The sequence below is a fragment of the Sarcophilus harrisii genome, chromosome 1 (genome assembly GCF_902635505.1).
Source record: "Sarcophilus harrisii chromosome 1, mSarHar1.11, whole genome shotgun sequence".
In the NCBI taxonomy this organism is placed as follows: domain Eukaryota; kingdom Metazoa; phylum Chordata; class Mammalia; order Dasyuromorphia; family Dasyuridae; genus Sarcophilus; species Sarcophilus harrisii.
The window spans coordinates 276890350-276918072 of record NC_045426.1 but is presented as its reverse complement, the minus strand read 5'-3'; the positions used below and the strand labels follow the sequence as shown (position 1 = coordinate 276918072).

Genomic DNA, 27723 nt, shown 5'->3' with positions numbered 1-27723 from the left:
CATATTTGTTTGTTTGTGTCCCTTTTCCTCCTCTCTTGCCCCATTTGATTGTCCTCAAGTGTAGGAACTGTTTTTCCCCCCTTTTGTATCCACAGCATTTAGCACAGGGTATACAATAAATACTAGATAAATGACTTTTGACTGGCTGACTAAAATGGTCTTCCCCTAAATGGAATGTACTTCATTTTCACTTCTGCTTGATAAAGTCTTGGTCTTCCTTCCATTCTTTTCCCTCAACAGGACCTTTCTTTTAGCTATCATTAACATTGTTTCTCTTGAAGTTACTTTGTATTTGCTTTGTATTTATTTAATAAAACATATATCACCTAATAAAAGGTTAGGTTTTTCAAGCATGAACTTTCATTTATGTTTTTAAGCATTCAGAGTAGGCATCTAATAAGTGTTTGTTGGATTGAATTAATAACTAATGATAGAAATTTACAAATGCATACAAAATATTTGTAATGCTTTTTAATATTTATTTTCTTATTGTTTTATGTTTATGTATCCTTCTCAATAGAAGTTTAAACATTAGTATTTATTTTGAATATAAATTAAGTAGATTTTTAAAGCTATAATTATTTGGGCTTACTAATGTGAAATAACTTTTTTTTTGAGAATCTATACAAGATGAAATTCATTATGAATTTATGAAATTATTTCACAATTTCATTATGAAATACCTCTCTTTAGTTACACAAAAAATAGTATTTTGTGGATTAATTGTAATTCAATGTCAAAACACATAAGCAAAATTAATTTTGGTTTCTCTGCTAGTTTGGCCTCTATTAAAAGAAAATAACAGTGTGCCAATCTTCCCAAAAGATGAGAAATACTTATTTATGACTTGATCATCATATTTTCATATTTCTTATGTTTATTTTAGAAATTCAACCTTTTTTGTGATTTTACTCCTCATAAATTAGAAATTTTTACACTTAAAATATTTTCTGCTTACTCTCATCATTTTTATTTTTTCCATATAAATTAAATCAAACACATATTTTAGAGTACAAACGTATATCCAAATGTTTAATCTATAAAAAAAATTTAAAATGCTGAAATTCTCATAATCATTTTTTAAACTATAAAATATTCCATGATATTATAACTATATAAAAAATCAATTCCTATATATGCTTTTCTAAACTTCTCTTTACAACTGTATTATGAATTATTTCTGCCTGTTTGTTTTTTAGTGCCACAAACTGAAGAGCCTGTAATTCACTATTCAATTAGAGATTTGAAAAGAATGTTTTCTGTTGAGGTAGAAATTCTTATGCTTGACTCTTTAAAAGAAAAATGGTGGAAACAAGGACTGAACATGATAAAAATAGATACCTTGGAACATCTTATTCCAGATTTGTGTCATCACAACCTACTTCAAACTCAAATGGAGATATTGCCTATAAAACCAGTTCAGCTAGAGTGTGAGTAAACAATCTTTTATTTTTTTAAGAAATCAATATTTTTTCTCCAATTATGTGTAAAAACAACTTTTACTATTTGTTTTTAAATTTTGACTTCCAAATTCTCCTTTTCCCCTTCCCCATTGTTCATATTACTCATGTTGTAAAGGAAAACAGAGACCAAAAAAAAAAAAAAAAAGCAACAGTATCCTATGCAAATTAAAAAATTCTGTGGTAATTTCTTACATCTATTAGATTGTCTAATAGGACAGAAAGTAAAAAAAGTATGCTTCAATCTGTATTCAGTCTTTACCAGTTTTTTGTCACCATAAGTACTTCAGAGATGTCTTGGATTACTGTATTGCTGAGAATAGCTAAATTATTCATTTAATTACCTTACAATACTATGTTCAATGTTCTGGTTCTGTTTTACTTTGCATCAGTTCATGTAAATCTTTTCAGGTTTTTCTGGAGCATTGTGCTTATCATTTCTTATAGCACAATAATTATAATCATGTAGCACAACTTGTTCAACCATACCCTAATTGATGAGAATTCCCATAATTTCTAATTCTTTGCCACCAAAAAGGGGTGCTATAAGTATTTTTGTATATATGCACCCTTTTCCTTTATGTTTTGTTGGGTATTTTAAATCTTTTTTGAAATAGAGACTATTGGCATTGCTGGATCAAAGAATATGCACCATTTATAGCCTTTTGACCATTGTTCCAAATTGCTGTATGTAATGGTCGAATCAATTCATAACTCTACTAACAGTGCAGTAGTGTCTCAGTTTTCCCATATTCCCTCCAACATTTGTTATTTTCCTTTTCAGTCCTATCACATAATCTAATAGATGTGAGATATTATCATAGAATTGTTTTAATTTGCATTTCTCCAATCAATTGTAATTTAAAGTGTTATTTTATATGGGATAAGGTTGATTACTTCATTTGAAAACTGACTGTTGACATCCTTTGACCATTTATCACTTGGAAAATGACTTTTATTTTTATAAATTTGACTCAATTCTCTATATCTTTGAAAGATGAAACCATTATGAGAGAAACTTATTTCAGCTTTTTTTTTTTTTTAAATGCTAGAGTAGGCTTAGACTACCAGACATAGTAGGGAGTCCTTGGGAGGAATAGAATTAGGAACAGCAATGGCAGTGGTTACTTACTCCTGAAAACTTGTGCATCTTATGACCTTCTCATCACTAACACTGTCTTCCATTTACCTAAACTCAATAAAATTTCAGGAATATACCCTCGCAGCAAACATTGGCATTTAATAGCCTATGTAACCGAAGAGAAGACTCATATAGGATGGGAGAGTGGCAAAAGTAATTTGTGGTGCAAACTGATTGTAGACTAATCCTCTCTGAGCTAAATACTCACATTTGATAAAAGTGGTGGCCTCCAAGGCGAAAAGACTACCAGAAGAATTAATGTCAACAGATTACAGTGCTTCTCTGAGTTGGGACCACTTTGTTGTTAACTTGAAGTAAAAGTTGAGCCAGACAGCAGTGGAACAGAAAAGGAGTGAGCAGCTTTCAAAGACTTGGTATATAACACTGCATTTGCTCATCTGGGTCAGAACACTCACAAACATCAATACTGGTTTGACAAAAAATGAAGAGGAAATCCACAAGCTGCTAAATGAAAAACGAAAACTTCACAATATATCTTAGCATGATACTTCATCCCTATCAAAGAAAGCAGCATTTATTTCTTTAAAGTTCTTTATTTTCAAAATATATTCATAGATAGTTTTCAACATTCAACCCTGCAAAACCTTGTGTTTCAAATTTTTTTCTCCCTTCTTTACTGCCATTCCCTTCCTTAGGCAGCAAATGATCCAATATGTGTTAAACATGTGCAATTTTTCTCATGTATATTTTCACATTTATTATGCTGAACAAGAAAAATCAAGCCAAAAAGGAAAAAAAAAAGAGAAAGAAAACAAAATGGAAGCAAGCAACAATAAAAAAGTGAAAATACTATGTTGTGATCCACACACAGTCCCCATGGTCCTCTCGCTGGGTGCAGATAGCTTTCTCCATCACAAGACCACTGGAAACTGGTCTGAATCACATAGCTACTGAAAAGAGCCACATCCATCAGAATTGATCATCATACAATAATGTTGTTACTGTGTACAACATTCTCTTGATTCTACTCACTTCAGGTCATGTGAGTCTCTCCAGGCCTTTCTGAAATCATTCTGCTGATTGTTTCTTATAGAACAATAATAAAACAATCTAGAACATTATTATCTTTTCCTGTCATCTTAGCTAATCTGAGAGATGTGTAGTGGTACCTCAGAGTTGTCTTAATTTGCATTTCTCTGGTCAATAATGATTTAGAACATTTTTTCATATGACAAGAAATGGTTTTAATTTCTTCTTCTGAAAATTGAAAAGATAATGATGAGTGTTGGAGGGAATGTGGGAAAACTGGGACACAAATATATTGTTGGTAGAGTTGTGAACTGATCCAACCATTCTGGAGGGCAATAAGCAAAGGGCTATCAAACTGTTCATACCCTTTGATCCAGCAGTGTCTCTATTGGGCCTGTATCCCAAAGAGATCATAAAAAAAGGAAAAGGACCCACATTACAAAAATGTTTATAGCAGCACTTTTTGTAGTGGCAAGGAACTGGAAACTGAATGGATGCCCATCAGTTGAAGAATGGCTAAATAAGTTGGAGAATGGCTGAATAAGTTATGGTATATGAATATTATGGAATATTATTGTTCCATAAAAAAATGACCAGCAAGATGATTTCAGAGAGGCTTGGAGAGACTTAGGTGAACTGATGCTGAATAGAACCAAAAGAACATTATACACATCAACAACAAGATTATACAATTCAATGAGGACAAACACAGCAATTAGGTCAGTTCCTGCACAGATGATAAATTCTTCACCTTGAAAAGGCTGGAAGCCAAGACTAAAGTAGATGATTGTGCACTTAATCCAGCCTCTGGATCTGAGATGCAACAAAGTGTAGATCAATTCTGTGCTGTTTGTGCTAATTTTGGCCTAACAATTAGCATCAAGAAAACACATGTCCTGATGCATTTCCTGCTAAAGGCCCCATTCCTGAATGTCGCTATCTCAACCCTGGACCCCACTTTTAATCTGCTCCTGAGATCTGTTTTCTCTAGGCTTAAGAACTTTGGAATTTATTGTAGAATATGAGACATTGGCATAGTACCATGCAGTATGGCATGCCCTCATCAGAGAATGTGCTGTGCTCTATAAGTATAGCAGAATTGAAGTAGCTCAAAAGAAACATGATACACAAATTTAGAAAATCTACCCCAGATGTTCATAGTAACTATTTGTGCCCAATTAGTGATAGAGCATTCTGAGTTCACACTAATCTGATTAGCCACACTCAGATACATTATAACTGAACTCTAACACAGTGATGTCTTTTTGGTCCTCTGTAAGAACAAAGAACAACAACTAACCAACCACCTCCCCCAATCCACCCTCCTATCTAGCAGCCCCATACCTCCCATTATTTTATTCTTTTCTCCTGCTATTTTTTGGGGGGGAATAAAATAGTTTTCTATACCCAAATGAATGTGTATGTTATTCCCTCTCTGAGCCAATTCCAATGAGAATAAGGTTCAAGCATTCCCAATTATTTCTCCCACTTTCTCCTCCACTTGTAAAAGCTCTTTCTTGCCCCTTTTATGTAAGATAATTTATCCCATTCTGCCACTCCTTTTCCCTTTCTCCCAGTGTATTCCTCTTTTTTCACTGCTCAAATTGTATTATTTTAGATATCCCATCATATTCAATTCAACACTTGTGCCCTCTCCCTCTTTTTTGCTCTTCTTTAATAATGAGAAAATTCTTATGAGTTACAAATATCATCTCATGTAGGAATGTAAATTAAGTTTAATCTTATTAGGTCCTTTATGATTTCCTTTTCCTGTTTTCGACATCATATTCAATTCAACACTTGTGCCCTCTCCCTCTTTTTTGCTCTTCTTTAATAATGAGAAAATTCTTATGAGTTACAAATATCATCTTCTCATGTAGGAATGTAAATTAAGTTTAATCTTATTAGGTCCTTTATGATTTCCTTTTCCTGTTTTCCTTTTTATGCTTCTCTTGAGTCTTACATTTGAAAGTCAGATTTTCTGTCTAGCTCTGGTTTTTTCATCAGGAATACTTTGAAAGTCCTTTATTTCATTGAAATTTTTTTTTTTTTTACCTGAAGCATTATATTCAATTTTGTTATATAGGTGATTTTTGGTTCCTAGATGCTTTACACTCCAGAATATTATATTCCAAACCCTCCACTCCTTTAAGGTAAAAGCTGCCAAACCTTTTGTTATCCTGACTTTGGCTCTGTGATACATGAATTGTTTCTTTCTGGCTGCTTGCAATATTTTCTCCTTAATCTGGGAGGTCTGGAATTTGGCTATAATATTCCTGGTAGTTTTCTTTGGGAAATTTATTTCAGGAGGTGTATTCTTTCCATTTCCATTTTACCCCCTGGTTCTAGACTATCAGGTCAGTTTTTCTTGATAATTTCTTGAAAGATGCTGTCTGGGCTCTTTTTTTTTTTTTTTTTTGATGATGATTTTTTTGGGTTGAGTAATTTTAAAATTATTCCTCCTGGATCTGTTTTCCAAATCAGTTGTTTTTCCAGTGAAATAGTTTACATTTTCTTCTATTTTTTCATTCCTTTGATTTTGTTTTATTGTTTCTTGATGCCGTTTGCTTCCACTTGTTTAATTCTAATGTTTAAGGAATTATTTTCTTCATTGAGCTTTTGTACCTCCTTTTCTATTTGGCCTGTAGTGCTTTTTAAAGTGTTCTCTCCAATTAATTTTTTTATATCTTTTTCTGTTTGACCAAATGCTTTTTAGGGCATTCTTCTCTTCATTGAATTTTTGTATTTTTTTTTTTTTAACCATTTGGCTTAGTCTGCTTTTTAAGATATTATTTTGTTAAGTATTTTTTGTGCCTCATTTACCAAGCTGTTGTCATCATAGTTTTCTTGTATCACTCTCATTTCTTTTCCTGTTTTTTTCTCTACCTCTCTCAGATCTTTTCTAAGCTCTTTCATGACCTGAGATCAATTCACATTTTTCTTTGATGCTTTGGTTTTAGGAGTTTTTGACTTTGCTATCTTCTTTGGAATGTGTGTTTTAGATCTTCCTTGTCACTACAGTAACTTTCTATATTTTTTTCCTGTTTGTTCATTTTTCTAGCTCATTTCTTGACTTTTAACTCTTTGCTAAAATTGGGTTTTGCTTCCAGGGTGAAAGGCCCATTGTGCTTTAGGAGTTTTGTGTTGTTGTTTTCAGAGCTAGTTCTGGGAGTCTATAAACTTTCAGTTCTTCCAAGGAGATAGGATCTAGGGATGTGCTTATTCCTCTCCTGGCCATTGTTCTGGTCTGCAAGTGACCATAGCACTTTTTTTGGTCCTGGAACAGAGACCATAGTGCCTCATTGATTGCAGCTACAAGCTATGGTATGCAGGTACTGCTCTTCACCACCAGATTGCCACTTGGATTTGAGTATGGTCTGAGTTCCAACCCAGTGCCAAGAAAGAGAGCCCTGTAATATTCTGACCAGTTGTTTGACACACTTACCATTTGTAGGCTGAGAGATCCAAAAGTTGTAGATAAAGTGGTCAATTTAGAGTAGAGAAGAGCTGCATTTAGATCCTGCCTCTGACCCTACCTATAGGTAAATCCTTTAACTTCTCTAAGACAAAGATTCCTTATTTGTAGAATGAAGATAATATCTATTTCACATGTAAAGTCTCTTATAAACTTTAAAGCACCATAAAAGTCCCAACTATTATCTTGCCCATTGTTACTTCTTCTGCCTTCTGAGGCAAAGCCTGGCAGCTCGTCAGATATTTGAAGACAGATTATGTACATGTATGTGCTGGTAAATATTAAATAATCACTTTTGGGGGAGAACACTTTTTAAGTTTAATCTACATTATTAACATTTTTCCCATCATTAAGCCTAGACAGTCAACAACATAATAAATTAAGCATTAATTTGTAGCATTTGCTGATTTGCAAGCTGTAAATGCTCACATTGATAACTTAACAGTCATCTATTTCTTTCAGAAGCTAGCTGTAACACATTTCTGAGCCTAAGGCATTTCTTCTCAAAATTAAACATAACAAAGTCCAATAATTGATCATGTGTCATGAACCTAAAACCCTTCAAAATCCTGGTTGCCCTCCTTAGGTGCTCTCCAATTTAACAGTGCCCTTCCTAAAATGTAGCACTTAGAACTGAATATAATATTCAATGTATTGTGTGCCCAGAGTAGAATACAGTGGATTTATCATCTTCCTAATGCCTGTTGTGCCACAGTCTATAATCATGATCTTTTTTGATTGTCATATCATATTTTTTACTTATATAGAGTTTGCAATATACTAAACCCCACAAATTCCTTTTTCAAGCTATGTGATTTCTAGCCACATTAGAAAGGAAGGCTCAATTCCAGGGGTGGGGATATTTTCAAAAATGATTGTGGTAGAAACAAAGCTATTGCTAAAGCTTATTTTAAATAAAATAAAATTGACATTAACATTCATTGAAAAATTGATCACCTGTGGAAGAGGAAGGAATTTATGACCAAAGAAGAACTAGAGATCATTATTGATCACAAAATAGAAAATTTTGATTATATCAAATTGAAAAGTTTTTGTACAAACAAAACTAATGCAGACAAGATTAGAAGGGAAGCAATAAACTGGAAAAACGTTTTTACAGTCAAAGGTTCTGTTAAAGGCCTCATTTCCAAAATATATAGAGAATTCACTCTAATTTATAAGAAATCAAGCCATTCTCCAAGAGCCCAGACAGCATCTTTCAAGAAATTATCAAGAAAAACTGACCTGATAGTCTAGAACCAGGGGGTAAAATGGAAATGGAAAGAATACACCTCCTGAAATAAATTTCCCAAAGAAAACTACCAGGAATATATGATCAAAGGATATGAACAGACAATTCTCAGATGAAGAAATTGAAACTATTTCTAGCCATATGAAAAGATGCTCCAAGTCATTATTACTCAGAGAAATGCAAATTAAGACAACTCTGAGATACCACTACACACCTCTCAGATTGGCTAGAATGACAGGGAAAGATAACGCGGAATGTTGGAGGGGATGTGTGAAAACAGGGACACTAATACAGTGTTGGTGGAATTGTGACTACATCCAGCCATTCTGGAGAGCAATTTGGAACTATGCCCAAAAAGTTATCAAACTGTGCATACCCTTTGATCCAGCAGTGTTTCTACTGGGCTTATATCCCAAAGAGATCTTAAAGAAGGGAAAGGGACCTGTACACGAACGAATGTTTGTGGCAGGCCTCTTTGTAGTGCCCAGAAACTGGAAACTGAGTGGATGCCCATCAATTGGAAAATGGCTAGATAAATTGTGGTATATGAATATTATGGAATATTATTGTTCGGTAAGAAATGACCAGCAGGATGACTTCAGAAAGGCCTGGAAAGACTTACATGAACTGCTGATGTTCTGATGATACAACTGATGATGCTGAATGAAATGAACAGGACCAGGAGATCATTATATACTTCAACAACAATACTATATGATGATCAATTCTGATGGACATGGCCCTCTTCAACAATGAGATGAATCAAATCAGTTCCAATAGAGCAGTAATGAACTGAACCAGCTACACTCAGCGAAAGAACTCTTGAGAGATGACTATGAACCATTATATAGAATTCTCAATCCCTATATTTTTGTCCACCTGCATTTTTGATTTCCTTCACAGGCTAATAGTACACTATTTCAAAGTCTGATTCTTTCTGTACAGCAAAATAACTGTTAAGACATGTATACTTATATTGTATTTAATTTTATACTTTAACATATTTAACATGCATTGGTCAACCTGCCATCAGGGGGAGGGAATGGGGGAAATGAGGGGAAAAAGTGGAACAAAAGGTTTGGCAATTGTCAATGCTGTAAAATTACCCGTGCATATAACTTGTAAATAAAAAGCTATAATAAAAAGAAAGAAAGAAAGAAAGAAAAATTGATTACCCAAATAGCACTGGAGAGCCACATGGTGGGTATGAATTATACTGTAATCCATTACAAACAAACATTTTTATGAGATAAGCATTGGAACAAAGGAATGGATGAAAAAACATTTACTATGTGATTACTATGTTCAAAACACCATGCTAAGCACTAGTGATTCAAATATTAAAAGAAGATAATCCCTCCTTATATTCTGTTGAGGAAGATAACATATATCAGAGATAGAAAGGTCCCATTGTTCTTTGCTCTTTTTGTAGCAGCAAAGTCAGTAGTAATGAATCTACTTTAATATTACTTCTACTGCTATAAACCATGTCTATTTCTGATATTCATTTGACAATGCTAAGGAATTTGATGGCAAGAAGTTTCTTTTTTATATCTTCAGTAGGTAGAGCTACTAAAGAAGCAGTTGCCTGATCATACCTTTGTCAGAGTTTATTCCCAGAGCATCTTCAAGTACTACATTTGTTCTGGAAACATGATCATTGGGAGTAGGAGGAGAATACATACAAACATTCCAGAGACTCTCAAGCTTATTTGCTCACTAATAGCTCTTGGGTCTTGGTGGCAAGGATTGTGAATCCATTCTCTACTCAATTATGTCTAGTCTAGAACCAATCTAGAAGCATGGTTGGCAATATGGCAGGGAAAGAGGGGGATTGTCATTTCCAGGGCTCTTGGAGGATAATGTCCTTGGCTTTTACTAGTTTTGGGGTCTTAGGGAGATGGGGATCCAGGTGATGTTGCTGGGTGAATCAGCCTGGCTCTTGACACCCTTCCCTATGTCCCCCATATATCTTGTTGCTAGAATGGCTTGCCTATCCTATGGCAGAAGTCAGTCATCAAAGTCATCAATATATGATAAAAAGAAATAACATAGGCTGGTCACAGAAGAACAGTAGATTAACAAGAGTAGTTTACATGCTCTATTGATGTCCTTGGACTATGAGGAGAACATGATAAGGGGTCCTAGCATATTTAGTGTGCCATCTCTGGTATTTTATAAGAGGACAAGAATTGTAGAGGAGAGATGGGCAGACATATGTAAGTTATAATCTACATTGCTGTAGAAAATACATTAATGAAATTACAGGTCCATTCAAGTATTAAAATATTTTACTTTGTATTAATAGAGGTTTTAGATTAATAGAGAACAGCGCAAAGTTGTCCATAATCTTGTATATACTTGTTTAGAATTCAATAAAAACCACTTGTTTATAAAAATAAAATTGTTTCATACCAGGGTGAAAGTTCATAAATACTCTAATTTATTGGTTTTGAAAATATTATCTTTGGCTTTCAATTGATTCTAAAATAAAAATTTTAAAATAAATTTTAAATTTGAATTAAATATATTGCACTAAAATTTCATTATCTTTGTAGATTACCCTATAAAAGGAATACATTTTAAGTTTTCAGGATTGAAAGTAGGTAAAGTTACCATACATTATAGTTATACTATGCAAATTAAATCATCACAATAAATTATTCTCATTAAAATATTTAGTTATTGAAGGTATGTTATATATATAATCAGACATTTCTTTTATTTTTTATTTTCAGGGTATCTTGAAAAAGAAAGTGATACTGTTGTTCAACTCAAAAGCTCTCCTTGTATGCTTTCTAAAGAGAATCCTGCAGATGATAATTTCTCACTTGTTCCAAAGAGTCCTTCAAAAAGCATATCACATATCTGTATTTCTGATATGTGTATATCTGTTGAAAAACCAACAGGAGAAGAAAAAACAAGGAATAAACCAGAACTAGTTTCTATAACAGTCAGAGAGGGAGAAAGAAAAGAAGCTTTTGAATCACTACACTACAAAACATTAACCACTGAGGCATACACCCCATCAGAAAATCATACTGAATCTTTTGAATCTGGTAGAAAATGTGAGGATGATTTGGATCCTTTGAGCAACTTTATCATTCTGAGAAAAAAACATATGACCATCCTGTCAGAACCTGAAGTTATTGTGGATGAGGGCCACAAAGAAGGTAAGGGAGTCCTTTAAAGCCTAACCCTAATATTTTTCACCATTTCAAATTAGTATTATCGAGGACCTAATGAGAGAAAACATAGTATAAAATAGGGGGAAATCATATACTTCAATCAGATTGTAAATAGAAAAGAACAACTTTGTAATGTTGCTATAACATATAGTAACATATTTCAAGGTGCAACTTTATGTGAGTAAAGAAAAAGTCATACATACAGCATTTTTTTCATATCATGCACGTTTAAAAATGTGCTAAATCACCACAATCAATTATTCTCATAAGGATATTTCTTTATGGAAGTTATGTAACATATAATCAGGTATTTCTTTTATTTTTTATCTTCAGGGTATCTTAAACAAGAAAGTGATACTGTTGTTCAACTCAAAAGCTCTCCTCCTTGTATGACTTCTAAAGAGAATTCTGCAGATGATAATTTCTTACTTGTTTCAAAGAGTCCTTCAAAAAGTATACTACATATTTGTCTTTCTGATATGTGTACATCTGTCGAAAAAACAACAAGAGAAGAAAAAACAAGTAGTAAAACAGAAGAACTAGTTTCTATAACAGTTGGAGAGGGAGAAAGAAAAGATACTTTTGAATCACTAGACTACAAAACATTAACCACTGAGGCATACACCCCATCAGTAAATCATACTGAATCTTTTGAATCTGGTAGAAAATGTGAGGATGATTTGGATCCTTTGAGCAACTTTATCATTCTGAGAAAAAAACATATGACCATCCTATCAGAACCTGAAGTTATTGTGGATGAGGGCCACAAAGAAGGTAAGGGAGTCCTTTAAAGCCTAACCCTAATATTTTTCACCATTTCAAAATTTTATTTTCAAGAACCTAATGAGAGAAATCATAGTATCATAAAATAGGGGGAAATCATATAATTCAAGCAGATTGTACAGTAAAAAGGAACTTTGTAATGTTACGATAACATATAGTAACATATTTCAAGGTGCAACTTTATGTGAGTTAAGAAAAACTCATATATGCAGTGTTTTTTTCATATTGTGCATATTTAAAAACATGTTAAATCACCACAATAAATTGTTCTCATAAGGAAATTTAATTATGGAAGGTATGTTATATATATATATAATCAGGCATTTCTTTTATTTTTTATTTTCAGGGTATCTTGATCAAAAAAGTGATACTGTTGTTCAACTCAAAAGGTCTCCTTGTATGGCTTCTAAAGAGAAACCTGCAGATGATAATTTCTTACTTGTTCCAAAGAGTCCTTTAAAAAGTGAACCACATATCTGTCTTTCTGATATGTGTACATCTGTGGAAAAGCCAACAAGAGAAGAAAAAATAAGGAGCAAAACAGAAGAATGCGTTTCTATAACAATTGGAGAGGGAGAAAGAAAAGATACTTTTGAATCACTAGACTACAAAACATTAACCATTGAACCATACACCCCATCAGTAAATCATACTGAATCTTTTGAACCTAGTAGAAAATGTGAGGATGATTTAGATCCTTTGAGCAACTTTATCATTCTGAGAAAAAACCATATGACAATTCTGTCAGAACCTGAAGTTATTGTGGATGAGGGCCACAAAGAAGGTAAGGGAGTCCTTTAAAGCCTAACCCTGATATTTTTCACCAATTCAAAATAGTATTTTCAAGAACCTAATGAGAGAAATTATAGTATCATAAAATAGAGGCAAATGATATAATATGTCCAGATTGTACAGTAGAAAGAAACAACTTTGTAATGTTACTATAACGTATTTCAAGGTGCAACTTTATATGAGTAAAGAAAAATTTATATATAGTGTTTTTTCATATCATACACATTTAAAAGCTTATTAAATCACCACAATAAATTATTCTCATAAGGATATTTAGTTATGAAAGGTATATTATATACATATAATCTTATCAGGGATGTTGGCTCTATTTCTCTTGTCCTTTCGTCCTGGGAGAAATGAATTTACAGATAGAAACCGACCTGGATTTCCCCGTTCTGAACTGAGATCACATAGGACTTTAATCGTTGAACAAATGAACCTTTAATAGTGGTTGTACCATTTGGATGTCCAGGCATTTCTTTTATTTTTTATTTTCAGGGTATCTTGATCAAAAAAGCGATACTGTTGTTCACCTCCAAAGCTCTCCTTCTTATATGACTTCTAAAGAGAAATCTTCAGATGATAATTTCTCACTTGTTCCAGAGAGTCCTTCAAAAAGTGTACCACATATCTGTCTTTCTGATATGTGTACATCTGTTGAAAAACCAACAAGAGAAGAAAAACCAAGGAGTAAAACAGAAGAATTAGTTTCTATAACAGTTGAAGAGGGAGGGAAAAAAGATACTTATGGATCACTAGACTATAAAACATTAACCATTGAACCATACACCCCATCAGTAAATCATACTGAATCTTTTAAACCTGGTAGAAAATGTGAGGATGATTTGGATCCTTTGAGCAACTTTATCATTCTGAGAAAAAAACATATGACCATCCTGTCAGAACCTGAAGTTATTGTGGATGAGGGCCACAAAGAAGGTAAGGGAGTCCTTTAAAGCCTAACCCTAATATTTTTCACCATTTCAAATTAGTATTATCAAGAACCTAATGAGAGAAAACATAGTATAAAATGGGGAAAATCATATACTTCAATCAGATTGTAAATAGAAAAGAACAACTTTGTAATGTTGCTATAACATATAGTAACATATTTCAAGGTGCAACTTTATGTGAGTAAAGAAAAAGTCATACATACAGCATTTTTTTCATATCATGCACGTTTAAAAATGTGTTAAATCACCACAATCAATTATTCTCATAAGGATATTTCATTATGGAAGGTATGTTACATATAATCAGGTATTTCTTTTATTTTTTATTTTCAGGGCATCTTGAACAAGAAAGTGATACTGTTGTTCAATTCAAAAGCTCTCCTCCTTGTATGACTTCTAAAGAGAATTCTGCAGATGATAATTTCTTACTTGTTTCAAAGAGTCCTTCAAAAAATGTACCACATATCTGTCTTTCTGATATGTGTACATCAGTTGAAAAACCAACAAGAGAAGAAAAACCAAGGAGTAAAACAGAAGAATTAGTTTCTATAACAGTTGAAGAGGGAGGGAAAAAAGATACTTATGGATCACTAGATTACAAATCATTAATAATTGAACCATACAACTCATCAGTAAATCATACTGAATTTTTTGAACCTAGTAGAAAGTGTGAGGATGATTTGGATTCTTTGAGCAACTTTATTATTCTGAGGAAAAACCATATGACCATCCTGTCAGAACCTGACGTTACTATGGATGAGAGTCACAAAGAAGGTAAGGGAGTCCTTTAAGCCTAACCTGATATTTTTCAGCATTTCAAAATAGTATTATCAAGAACCTAATGAGAGAAATCATAGTATCATAAAATAGAGGGAAATCATATACTTCAATCAGATTGTACAGTAGAAAAGAACAACTGTAATGTTACTATAACATATAGTAACATATTTCAAGGTGCAACTTTATGTGAGTAAAGAAAAAGTCATACATACAGTGTTTTTTTCATATCATGCACATTTAAAAATGTGTTAAATCACCACAACAAATTATTCTCATAAGGATATTTCATTATGTAAGGTATGTTACATATAATCAGGTATTTCTTTTATTTTTTATTTTCAGGGTATCTTGAACAAGAAAGTGATACTGTTGTTCAACTCAAAAGCTCTCCTCCTTGTATGACTTCTAAGGAGAATTCTGCAGGTGATAATTTCTTACTTGTTTCAAAGAGTCCTTCAAAAAGTGTACCCCATATCTGTCTTTCTGATATGTGTACATCTGTTGAAAAACCAACAAGAGAAGAAAAACCAAGGAGTAAAACAGAAGAATTAGTTTCTATAACAGTTGAAGAGGGAGGGAAAAAAGATACTTATGGATCACTAGATTACAAATCATTAATCATTGAACCATACAACTCATCAGTAAATCATACTGAATTTTTTGAACCTAGTAGAAAGTGTGAGGATGATTTGGATCCTTTGAGCAACTTTATTATTTTAAGAAAAAACATATGACCATCCTGTCAGAACCTGAAGTTATTATGGATGAGGGTCAAAAAGAAGGTAAGGGAGTCCTTTAAAGACTAACACTAATATTTTTCACCATTTCAGAATGTTATTTTCAATAACCTAATGAGAGAAATCATAGTATCATAAATTGGGGGGAATCATAAAATTCAACCAATTTGTACAGTAGAAAGGAACAACTTTGTAATGTTACTATAATATAGTAACATATTTCAAGATGTAACTTTAGTAAAAGTTACATCTTGTAAAGAAAAACTCATATATACAGTGTTTTTTCATATGTACATTTAAAAAATTTTTATATTTGTAACTGAAACTACTATTTACAAAATATAGAGCCTTCTGCAGCTTTTCCTATTAGACATATTCTTCTCAATATATTTGTTGGTTTTTCAACTGCTTTTATTTATTTTACTATTGTAAAGTTATACAAATATAACACCTTCTTTGGGATACTACCCTAACTTAGCACTTGTACTTGTTGGCTGGGGTCCTTGAGATTTGCTACTTCTTCAAATTCTAAAGTTAATACTATGGGTTTATACTCCTAATACAACAATTCATATTTGTCCCTATGTGTTTTCTATTAACAATCAGGCAGTAGACACAATTAGCTCTTGGGCAAATGTTTCATAGTCTGTTGCCTAAAAATGAAGTTAATATTTTCTATTTATCCTGTTAACCTTATCTCTTCTTCTTATTATTATTACTTCTCTTCACATAGAGTTGTGATGATCATATGAGAGATAGATAGATAGATATGTGTATATGCATATATGTATATATAATAAAACACAAAGTGCTTTGAAAACTTTAAAATGCATATTTAAAAAAAATAAAATATAGCTAGCTATTATTAACTATTAACAATATTTCAATCCAAAGAATTAGTAACTATATGTTGAGCACAGTATATGGGCATTCTTATCTCCTTGCTTTAGCTTACAGTGCCTTGAATATAATAGATTATAGATGTTGGAGTCAAATAGCATTAGTTCAAAGCTTATAAATAGGATATATTCTAGAGAAAATTAGCAATCATAGTTTTACATTATGCTACAACTCTAACTACATGGATCTGTTTAATTCAGAATTTATTTATTGAATACCCAGGATGCCAATTGTGGAAAAGAACAATAGGATAAGAGAAAAATAGCAAGAACAATGCTATGTGTGAGTAAAAAAAAAGTGAACATCACCCAAGGTTTGAAAGATCATCACTTCCTGGAAGAGATATCGGGAGTTGCTAATCCTGGAATTAGAATAGCACAAATGAATATAAAAATTCCAGCATTAGAGTTAGCGAAGTGTTAATAAGAATATTTTGACAACAAAATACCTCAATCACTAATAGTTTATAGAAAGTACTAATATTAACATTTTAAGCTAATTTTTGATATAATAAACTGAAGGTCTTTTTTTCTCTGTATTAACTATGCTTTATTACTAGTAATCAGTCAACAAGCATTTATTAAACACCAGCTTAGTGTTAAACATTGTGCTAAGCAGTTTAAAGACAAAAGTGAAAACAGATCTGAAGGAGTTTACAAGTCAGCCAGGGAATACAGTGTATCCCTATAGTGATAGCCACAAAGGAAAGCCTTACAGAACACTCTTGAAGAAACTCAGAGGCAGAAGTTTGGAAGAATTGAATTTTAGGCATTGGAGACAACCTTATGCCAAAAATACATGGAGATGAGAGATGGAGTACTTTGTGTGAAGAATAGCAAAGTTGCTTTGACTAGACCACTTTGACTAGATATATGCAAAAGCTGTATAAATCAAAACTTCTGAAAATCTTTCTAAACATGTTAAAAATAGAATATCGCTATTGAGAGAGTATATTACCATCTAGTGATCCTAAGAGAAATTGCACCTAAAGGATAGCTAAAACAGTTATTTTAGATCTAGCCAATTTTCCTTTTAAATGTTATCACTGGAGAAGTTTATTTTTTTTTTTTTAATGGAGAAAGCTAACTATACACACAAAAATAAACTTTGTGAAGTTTTTTTGAGAATATCCACATGTAAAATTGAAATGCTGATTACTGGATAACATAGTTTTTATTATTTTAATTAAAAACTTAAATTTATTTAATTTATTAAAAATAAATATTAAATAAAAATAATTACAATTTTAAAAAATAAACTATTTAATTATATATTTCATTACTAATTAATATACTTTTAAAATGACAAATATTGTTAAATGCTACTTTTTAGCCAAAAATGTTTCAACTTTACTAAAAATCAGTTTTATGTCACCTAAATACAGTGCGTCATATTTCTTTTGAATTCCCCCTCATTGTATCTAGCATAGCTAGAAATACTATAGATAAAATATAGATCATAGATCTAAAAGAGAGTAGAAATCATCTGGTCTTTCTTGACAAATGAGCAGATAGATGCCCAGAGAGTTTAGATGACTTGCACAAGATATTAAATATCAGAAACAGGATTTGAACCCAGCTTCTCTGATTCTAGAGTCAGCGTTCTTTCCATTGTATGATGCTATCTCCCTATTTTAGAAATATAATGAATCTTAAAGATCATTCTGTTCAATTTCCCATGTAAAGATGAAGAAACTGAATTCCACAGAAATTACTTGCTTAATATCCTATAGCTAATTATTTCTAAAGCTAAGTCAGTTATTTTTTGCTGCTATTATATGCCAAAGTTTGTGTTGATTTAATTTGAAACATCTTATGATGTTCACAGTTTTCCTGACTTCCTTATCCCCTGCAATAGTACTTGTACATCAGATGAAATTATCTTCAGTATAGTGTTTTTGCAAGTCCTTATCATAAAAGTAACAAGGCAGTTGGTATAATCATCTCATGAAATTATGGTTTTTGTTGCCTTTGGGTACATGATAAAATCAAGTGCTTTATTTGCTTCTTCAAGGAGAATCTGTGAACAGTTGTTCTGTTTAGCTCTAACTTCATTTTGTCCTCTAGTTTCATTTATAGTGAGAAAATCAGTATTAATTGGATTCATTTCCTCTAGTAATATAGCCATTTATTGGACAAAGAATTCACATTTAGAGCTTTTAGTATTTATATAGTCTTAAAAATAGTTAAATAGTCAACACCCTCTGCTCCCTTTTCCAGTGTTTTTTTTTAAATCATTGCCATAGAAGCAAATAGGAATTTCTTAGACTGAAAATTATTTTATTTTTTTCTTTGTATCATGAGTTGCCATGAAAGCTATATTTTTTGGAGCACTAGGCCTGAAGTAAGGAAGATCTAAGTTTAAATCTGATCTTAGATACTTACTAGCTATGTGACCCTGGGCAAGTCACTTAACCTCGGCCTCAGTTTCCCCAATTGTAAAATGAAGATAACTATAGCACCCACCTCCCAGGGTTTTTGTGAAGACCAGATGAGAAATATTTGTAAAGTGCTTAGTATAGTGATTGGTGCACAGTAGATGCTGTATAAGTGCTTATTCCCTCCGCTTCTCCATAAGCAAAAAAGTCTTCACTAATTGTGAAGATTGTGCCTGTAGGGATGAACCTCTCCATACTTAACTAGACTTGAGCCCAGAAATCAAACACAATCTATCACAATCATGTAAGGTATTGCTAGAAGTATTTCCAGCATGGTAGAACCTGCCAGAACTTGAGCTTTGCAAGCTTATATCTCTTGAGAACTAGCCATTCCCACTTTATAATGAAACATCTTAATTTTACTTTATTACTGCTCAAGAAATACTCTTGAAGTAAATTTAATATTCATAAATTTACAGTAATCTTGAAAAGATTATAATTTCTTGACTTAAAAAATTATAGCCTATTTAAGTGATTTATAAATGACATGAGTTTTTCCTGAATATACAAATTTATTATGTTTTAGAATCCAAAATGAAAAACAAAGAGGAATATACTTTGATTCTCGAAGAAGAAAGTCTTGATGTTTGTGGAGAGCTATCCTCTAAAAAGAATCAAGAAAAGGAAATAAATGATGTCATTGAAATTCAAGCAACAGGTGTGTTGTAAATTTTAAAGTTTATTTAACTTTAAATTACTTCACTAGGATGACCAAGACTACATTTATTTATCATGTCTACTACCACTTTCTTTCATTTGGTTCAGCTCTGCCTAGTCAAAGTCCCTTCATTTGTTCAATACTAGTACATTCAAGCTCTTTCCAAATGTGCCTTCCATATCCCCATCCCAAGTCATCTCTCTCATTTCTACTTTTGTCCAAGAAAATAAAAGTTAATTTCCTCTGCTAATTTTGGAAATGAAATGAAATTTCCATAGCTTTCTGATTTATCTTTTACCCTTGATTTGTGTGTAGTTAAAATAATTTACTGTTTGTTCATATTAGATTAAGATTATTTTTTTTATTGTCTATGTAATAATAGTGCTATATGAAATTGGATAATTAGTAAATACACTCTTAAAAATATGATAATTGTTCTTTTGTAAGCCTATTTGTATTTAATTATAGATTAAAGTCTTTTTTCCTTCATTAAACTGAATTATTATGGAAATCAGTTTCTCTTATAAGAAATCTCTCATGGTCCTTTAAGTGCCCTCCTGGTCCTTTCCCTAGAAAAAATTAAGGTTTCAAGCACACAAAGAATATTGATGCCTTCGTGTCAGGTTTTTTGAAAAGTAATATAATTTTTTAATCAACAAGAGCATACCATCTATCCAACAAGTACCAACTTGACATTTGTCCCTTTTGTTTTTGCCAGACAGCCAATGCCAAGCATATAACCTTTTAGAAGCAGTTGCGACCCCTTTATTAAAAGAACTTGCTTGCCATGATAGTCTTCCTGCATCAAACTGGAAATTTGCCACTCTTGGCTTTGACCAAACTAGATTTTTCTTAAAGCAACAAGAAAAAATAATAAATGATGTTTTTCTTCAAGGTGAGTAAAAATATAAGTTCATATTCCTTTAAATATACAGATAGATGCTTATAAGTACATTTTAAAAAATTTTCCAATAAAGATCATAAACCTGCAGTTTCTATATTTCTATAGCTAAAAAATCTGCCAATTGGTAGCCAATTCAGAATTCTAGGCTGATCCTTAAGTGGCAGACATGCCACTTATTGTCAGACCCATATTCAGACTTTACATTTGGTAAAATACATACCATAAAGTGCTGAATTTGGAGTTAGAGAAACTTGTATTCTAATCCCAGTTCTGCCATTTATATATCTATAGAATAACATACCCATAGAGTGCCTTAAGGTGTATGTTTGTGTGTGTGTGTGTATGTGTTTTATTAACTATCTATAAAATTAATTTTAAAAATGTTTTAATGTTGTATATATTACTTATAGTTTTTCATAAAGGCACAACTCTGATAAAGCTACTAGAGCATCAGCCATCCACCAAGATGCAGAATGAAAAAAAGGTAGAACCACTCAGTTCTTAACTTTGATAAAACCAAAGGTCTTGACCTCTTGACCAAGGAGAATACCCTTTGAACTGAAAAGGGTAGAAGAAAAATGGCTAAAAGGGAGCTAAAACCCCATGTTTACAAAGCAGTATTAAGAGAACTGTATGCTCTAGACATATTCATCACCAGATCCAGGCAGAGTACATTCTATTATACTGAAAGAACTGGTGGATGTGTTTGCTGAGCTATTGTTGTTGCTATTTGTTAGCAATCTTTGAAACATTGGGAGAATAGGAGAGGGATTGCAGTGCTGAAAACAGGAAAATATCCTGATTTTCAAGAAAGACAATGGAGTGTATAGATTTTCAGCTAGTGAACTTGATCCCTGGAAAAATCCTAGAATTGATTATTTTTTAAAATGGTTAGTGAATATTTAGAAGTGTTTTTCACATTATTGTATAATCATACTGAACACAAAACAACTAGAGAATAAGACCTACAGCTACCAAGGCTTCCTTCTCTCCTTTCTTTTCCTCTCTGTCTTGCTGCAGGTCATTCTAGAACCCATAAAGGACAGCTCAGTAGCTGAAAGACCTACTACACTGGAAGTTCTTTGAGTCTTTGCTTTCCCTTTCTATAGGTACAACCATTCAAAAACCATCTGAGTTGTTTGACTATTCTCACAACTTGGATGACATTGGAGATAACATACTAACTATATTTTCTTGTAGTGAGAGAGGAACATCTGCCCTTCCACTACACTCTAAATTCCTCTAAGCTTTACCATCTACTTTGCTCCTAGACCCAGCAAACCCCTAGTACTGTTATCTAATCTACTGATTTAATTTAATAATCCTTAGACCTTATCATCTAAATTCCCCCTTGCACATTCTTAGGACTCCTAATTATGGGGATATGAAATTTCCCTTTTGATCTGTAAAATTGACACTCTAAAATTGTGTACTCTTTGATCTGTAAAGAAGGGAGATTCAAGTCTCAGATCCTCCTGAGAAGCATAATCTTCCCAGACAAGTTAAGTGGTGTCATCCTACTGGGCCATTTCTAAGCCAAATCACCTCCAGTGATAGTCAGATCCCCTTTCAAATTTAGGCTGAAAAAGCCTTCAAAGTAATTTCAATTGGAAGACCTTGGTCTGAGCAGTTCAAATTGTCCTGAGCTCCCTCATAAAATCTGCTCATAAAATAGGTTTCTGTTTACTTATTTCTTTGCAGAAGTCTGGAATAGGGCATAGCTACTTGCCAGCACTCCCGTGTTGCTGAGAAGACATTCTCTTCTTAGTGCCAGCCTCCATTTCCCTAATAGGACTTTGCTGCTGAAGAAGTCAGTTTTTCTAGCGAAGCTGACTTCTCATCCAACAATAAACTTACATTTTTGCCACCTAACACTCTTCAGGTTTGTGAATTCTTTCACAAAGGACCTGCGTCAACTAAAAGGGAATTTTCACAACTCTCTGACTGCCACTAGAACCCCATCACTAGCACTTATGTGTTGATTCCCTAAGTGTTAAGAAAAGTTTGAGAATAGAGACTCTTAATTTTTCTGTGTTCCTCACATTTAATGTAGTGCAGAGCACATAGTAAATGTTAGTAAAAGCTTTTTAAAAGTCTCTTTTATTTTGTGAACTAAATTTTATTTTTCCATTAACAACATTTATTTCCTTTTATTTTTATTTATTTTTATTTTTATTTATTTTATTTTTATTTTCCTCCACTAGGGGGAAAATATAAACAATTTGCTAAGTCAAGCAAAATAAAATCTCACATTGTCTATGTCCAAAAATATCTTATTCTACATATTGAATCTATCACCTTTCTATTAGAAGATAGGATCCTCAGAAAGCACAGTTGACTCCATTGATCAGATATTCTGTGTCTTTCAATGTTATTTATTTTCACATTATTACTATATAAATTTCCCTCATGATTCTGCTCATTTCACTCTGCATCAGTTCATACAAGCATTCCCAAGTATCTCTAAAACCATCCACATCATCATTTCTTACAGCATAATAATATTCCATTGCATTCATATTAGTATATATACTTTATTTACCCATCCCACAGTTGATGGGCATCCTTATAGTTTCTAGTTCTTTATTCAAAAATAGCTGCTATAAATATTTTTGTGTGTAGGGGACCTTTTTCTTTCTTTTGGGGGTGTAGATTTATTATGACATAGTTCCAAATTGTTTTGCAGAAAGATGGGCCAACTCACAGTTTTACCAATAGTGCATTCATGTGCCAGTTTTCCTATAACACCCCTTCCAATATTCATTGTTTTCCATTTTTGTCAATTTTCCCAATCTTATGAGTCTGAGATAAGACTTTAGAGATATTTTAATTTTTATTTCTTTAGTTATTAATAATTTGGAATATATTTTACAGATAGTTTTCCCTTGAGAGCGCTTTGAGTATTTGATAATTTGAAAATGGCTCTTATATTTATAAATTTGCATCAATTCCTTATATATCTTGGGCATAAGATCTCTATCAGAGAAATTTGCTACAAAGATTTATTCTTTTTTTTTTTAATAATTATAACTTTTTATTGACAGAACCCATGCCAGGGTAATTTTTTACAACATTATCCCTTGCACTCACCGATTTTTTACCTCCCTCCATTCCCTCCCCCAGATGGCAAGCAATCCTATACATGTTAAATATGTCACAGTATATCCTAGATAGAATATATGTGTGCAGAACCGAACAGTTCTCTTGTTGCACAGGAAGAATTGGATTCAGAAGGTAAAAATAACCCGGGAAGAAAAACAAAAATGCAAACAAATTACATTCATTTCCCAGTGTTCTTTCTTTGGGTGTAGCTGCTACTGTCCATCATTGATCAATTGAAACTGAGTTAGATCTTTTCTTTGTCAAAGAAATCACGTCCATCAGAATACATCCTCATACAGTATCATTGTTGAAGTATATAAGGATCTCCTAGTTCTCCTCATTTCACTCAGCATCAGTTCATGTAAGTCTCTCCAAACCTCTCTGTATTCATCCTGCTGGTCATTTCTTACAGAACAATAATATTCCATAACATTCATATACCACAGTTTACCTAACCATTCTCCAATTGATGGGCATCCATTCATTTTCCAGTTTCTAGCCACTACAAACAGGGTTGCCATAAACATTTTGGCACATACAGATCCCTTTCTCTTCTTTAGTCTCTCTTTGGGGTAAAAGCCAAGTAGTAGCACTGCTGGATCCAAGGGTATGCACAATTTGATAACTTTTGGGGCATAATTCCAGATTGCTCTTCACAATAGTTGGATCAAAGATTTATTCTTAATTAACTTTTCCTTCTAATCTAAGTTGTAGCGATTTTGTTTATGCAAAAACCTTTTTAAATTTTTGTAATCAGAATTGTCCACTTCAACTTGTGCAATCTCTCTCCCTGGTTTGGTCAAGAGTTCTTCTTCATCCCATTGATCTAAAAGGTAAATCCTAATTTAAGACCAATATCAAAATTCTAAAGTCAAAAAAGATATTCACATAAAATTGCTGAAAAAAAAAAAGAAAGAAAACCTCAATGTTAAATAAGCCCCAAAGCATAAACTACTTGGGTACAAAAATAATTACTGGAGAAATTGGGAAGCATTTTAGCAGAAATTTGTTAGATCTTATATACCATATACCATATACATTTTATATACCATAATACATCTGTCACTAATAATCCTGGAACACCTATTTCCACAAAGAGCTTTGCCTACTAAGGATTTATATAGACTGACTTCAGTCCTGGGAAAGGAATGATCCTAAAACAAGAAGTCAGTCTTTTCTCATAGTTAATGGCTCATTATTTCCTAACACTAGAGTTCTAGGGGAAAACTCTTAGATATGCCTCATCCCTGGGGACTCCCCTAAAACAAATTAACAAAGATCCCTTCTTAGAAAAGCTATTCAATATACAAAGTAGATATAAAATGGCTGTATATTTTTTCTTATTGTTCAGTCATGTCTGAGTCTTCATGATCCTTGGCAGAGATATTGGAGTAATTTGTCATTTACTTCTCCAATGGAATAAGATATGCAATGATTAAATAAATGACTTGCCCAGGATAACAGCTAGTGAGTGGGACTGTATTTGAACTCAGGTCTTCCTGACTCCAGGCCCAGCAGTCTATCCACTGAGCCATAAAGCTACCACATTTCTTTTGTCACTTAAGAAATGTCTAAATCTCCAAAAACTCAGAAGCACACATTAACAAATACCTAAAATATGAAACTGTAGCTGATAACTTATTGTACTCTCTGAAAAATAAAGGCATTTAGATCTACTGAACTGATATTTCACTTTTATCTCTGACTTACATTCTCTATGTAGCTCATAAGTCTAACACTCCAGGCAAATCAGGACATGACTTGGGCTTTCTTAGTCTTTCCAACTGTTATCATTTCCCTAGTGATAGTACATCTTCTCTGAAAAACAATGGTTGCAGGAAGCATTTCTTGTAACTAGCACTGACTCAAGACCTGAATTCACATTCATGAGGTATCAGCCAAATCTAGAAATATCTGTCTCTCAATGATTTGTGCTTATTGGACAAATATACAATCAAATATGCAATCAAATATACAAATATACAAACAAATATACAAACAAGAAAATACAATCAGGTACTTAAAATCTAATACTGGACTTGACTGGTTGCTCAGGAGTTATTATTGCTATTTGTTCAGATACCAATAGTCACTGGAGGTGGGAAAGAGAAATCCAAGGGAGAGTCCAAAACCACAGCTTCAGAACTAAAAAAAAATAGGAAGAAACAGAGCCTTTATCATCTCCTTTTGTAGCCTAAGTGGGTGATTTTAACCGACTCAGTCATCAGTCATCTTTAACATACATTTTGCCTTATGTCAGTCATGGCAACTAAAAAGAGTTTTCTGCATCCCAAAGTGCAAGCCAGAGCATGTGTCCGGCCTCTTGTAACCTGAGCATGCAGACCTAGATTCTTGGGAGGTATCCCAGTCCAGCAAATTGGGAAGAAAGGGAGTACCTCTACTACTAAATATAAAGGTTCTCACAGTTTTTAAAAATTAGAAAAAATATGAAATCAAACATTTTTAAGCAATCAAGGAATAGAGAAGATTACAAAAGATAAAATGGATAATTCTATTTTTAGTTATATGAAATTAAAAGGCTTTTACACAAACAAAATTTAGTGCATCAAGAATAAAAAGAATATGAAATGGGAAGAAAATTCTTTGCACCAAATATCTCTAATAAGCATCTATCTCCAGATAGATACAACACCCCAGGCTTGGAATCAGGAGGATATGAGTTCAAATCCAGCCTCAGACACTTCCTGGCTCTGTGACCTTGGGCAAATCATTTAATATTTGTTTACCTAAATTCCCTCATCTGTAAAATAGGATTAATCACAGCACTGGCCTCCCAAGGTTGTTAAGATTAAATGAGATGATATCTGTTAAACACTTAGCACTGGCACATAGTAAGGATTATATTTGGACTCTTAAAGACCAGTAATAGTTCAGCAATTAACATATGTAAGGCTTTCTTTAAGTATTGTAATTCACCCAAGTCTTCTTACTTGAATATATTGAGAAAAACTCACTTTTATCTCACTTATCTTGAGTTTCACTCTACTGTGAACATTTTTGTTCCATCTTTTCTAATCAAGAGATCATTCTCCTTGGTATAGAAGAGAAGAACAAAATAAAAGGTCTGAGTTATTTTGTTTTCTATCATCTGTTATCATCATCAACTCTTCTGTCCTGAGACATGGTTCTTCTTTGATCTTTTTCTTCCCCCCAGTATAATTTTTTAAGTTATTAAAATATCAAAGAAAATGGAAAATCCTAATTACCAGAAGACTACTCTATGAAAGCACAAGACTATCTTTTAGCATAATTTAATGTGATTTCTATTGGAATTTGGATTTATTTTAGTATGGACTGAGTTTTTGAAGATTTATAGAATTATAGAGCACAGAAGTAACTATCATATTAAACACAGGCCCAAGTACTTCTTAAGTATAATAGTCCAACTGGATCTTCTTGCCAGCTCTCTAACCTTAGTAGCAGATACTACTTAATCCTTACTTCTAAGCTCCATCCTGCCCTAGCTACTGGAGTCAACCCTATCCCCAGTCAAGGAATTTTATCCGGTGATTATAGATGCTTACTAGACTCTTATCACTGCATCCAAGTTTTTCAGGAACTAGCTTCCTTCCTCAATTTTCAACTCCTTTAATAATTGGATATTCTACCTCTAAATCCTATTCCCTCTATGAATGAATCAATGATGCCAATCACTTGCCTTCTTAACCCTAGCTATGGCTAATTGTGTATTATGTTTTCTATCATTTGTTACTTCCTCTCCTTTGGGACTTACCCTCAGAGTCCAGTCACTACTTGCTTATTCTTAAAATAACTTATCTTTGGCTAACTTTTTGCATTTTACTAGATATCTGGTCCTGACCTGTGATCCAAGCCTTTGCCACTCAAGCCCTATTTATCTCCTTATATCCTTTTTTTTTTAAACAACAAAGGCTTATTTGATATTTTTATTCTTCAGTTGGCTTGGGAAAAATTAGTATGTATATATTTTAGAAAGAGCATTTATATAATATTTAAGCACTCATATAGAGTGTGTATGTTCTAATATATAGTATAACTTTTTTCTTTTTTAGGTAGAAATGATGAAAGCGAAGTAATGTTCAAACAGGCAGCACTGGTCCATCTTTTGGTAACAATTCGAGATATTCTCTTAATGTGTACCTTGGACATAGCATTGGGTTAGTCAAAAAAT

General features: G+C 32.8%; 1 protein-coding gene across 1 annotated transcript in view; it reads left to right on the top strand.

Annotated features, from left to right (window-relative positions):
• Positions 1–27723, top strand: part of SHOC1 (shortage in chiasmata 1) — a 131864-nt gene that overhangs the window by 53000 nt on the left and 51141 nt on the right. Inside the window, exons 12-21 of the mRNA XM_031944360.1 lie at positions 1200–1430; positions 11057–11491; positions 11840–12280; positions 12636–13073; positions 13580–14020; positions 14368–14808; positions 15157–15237; positions 19415–19546; positions 20265–20441; positions 27605–27709. Coding sequence (XP_031800220.1) covers positions 1200–1430; positions 11057–11491; positions 11840–12280; positions 12636–13073; positions 13580–14020; positions 14368–14808; positions 15157–15237; positions 19415–19546; positions 20265–20441; positions 27605–27709 — 2922 coding nt within the window. The remainder of the gene's footprint in view (positions 1–1199; positions 1431–11056; positions 11492–11839; positions 12281–12635; positions 13074–13579; positions 14021–14367; positions 14809–15156; positions 15238–19414; positions 19547–20264; positions 20442–27604; positions 27710–27723) is intronic.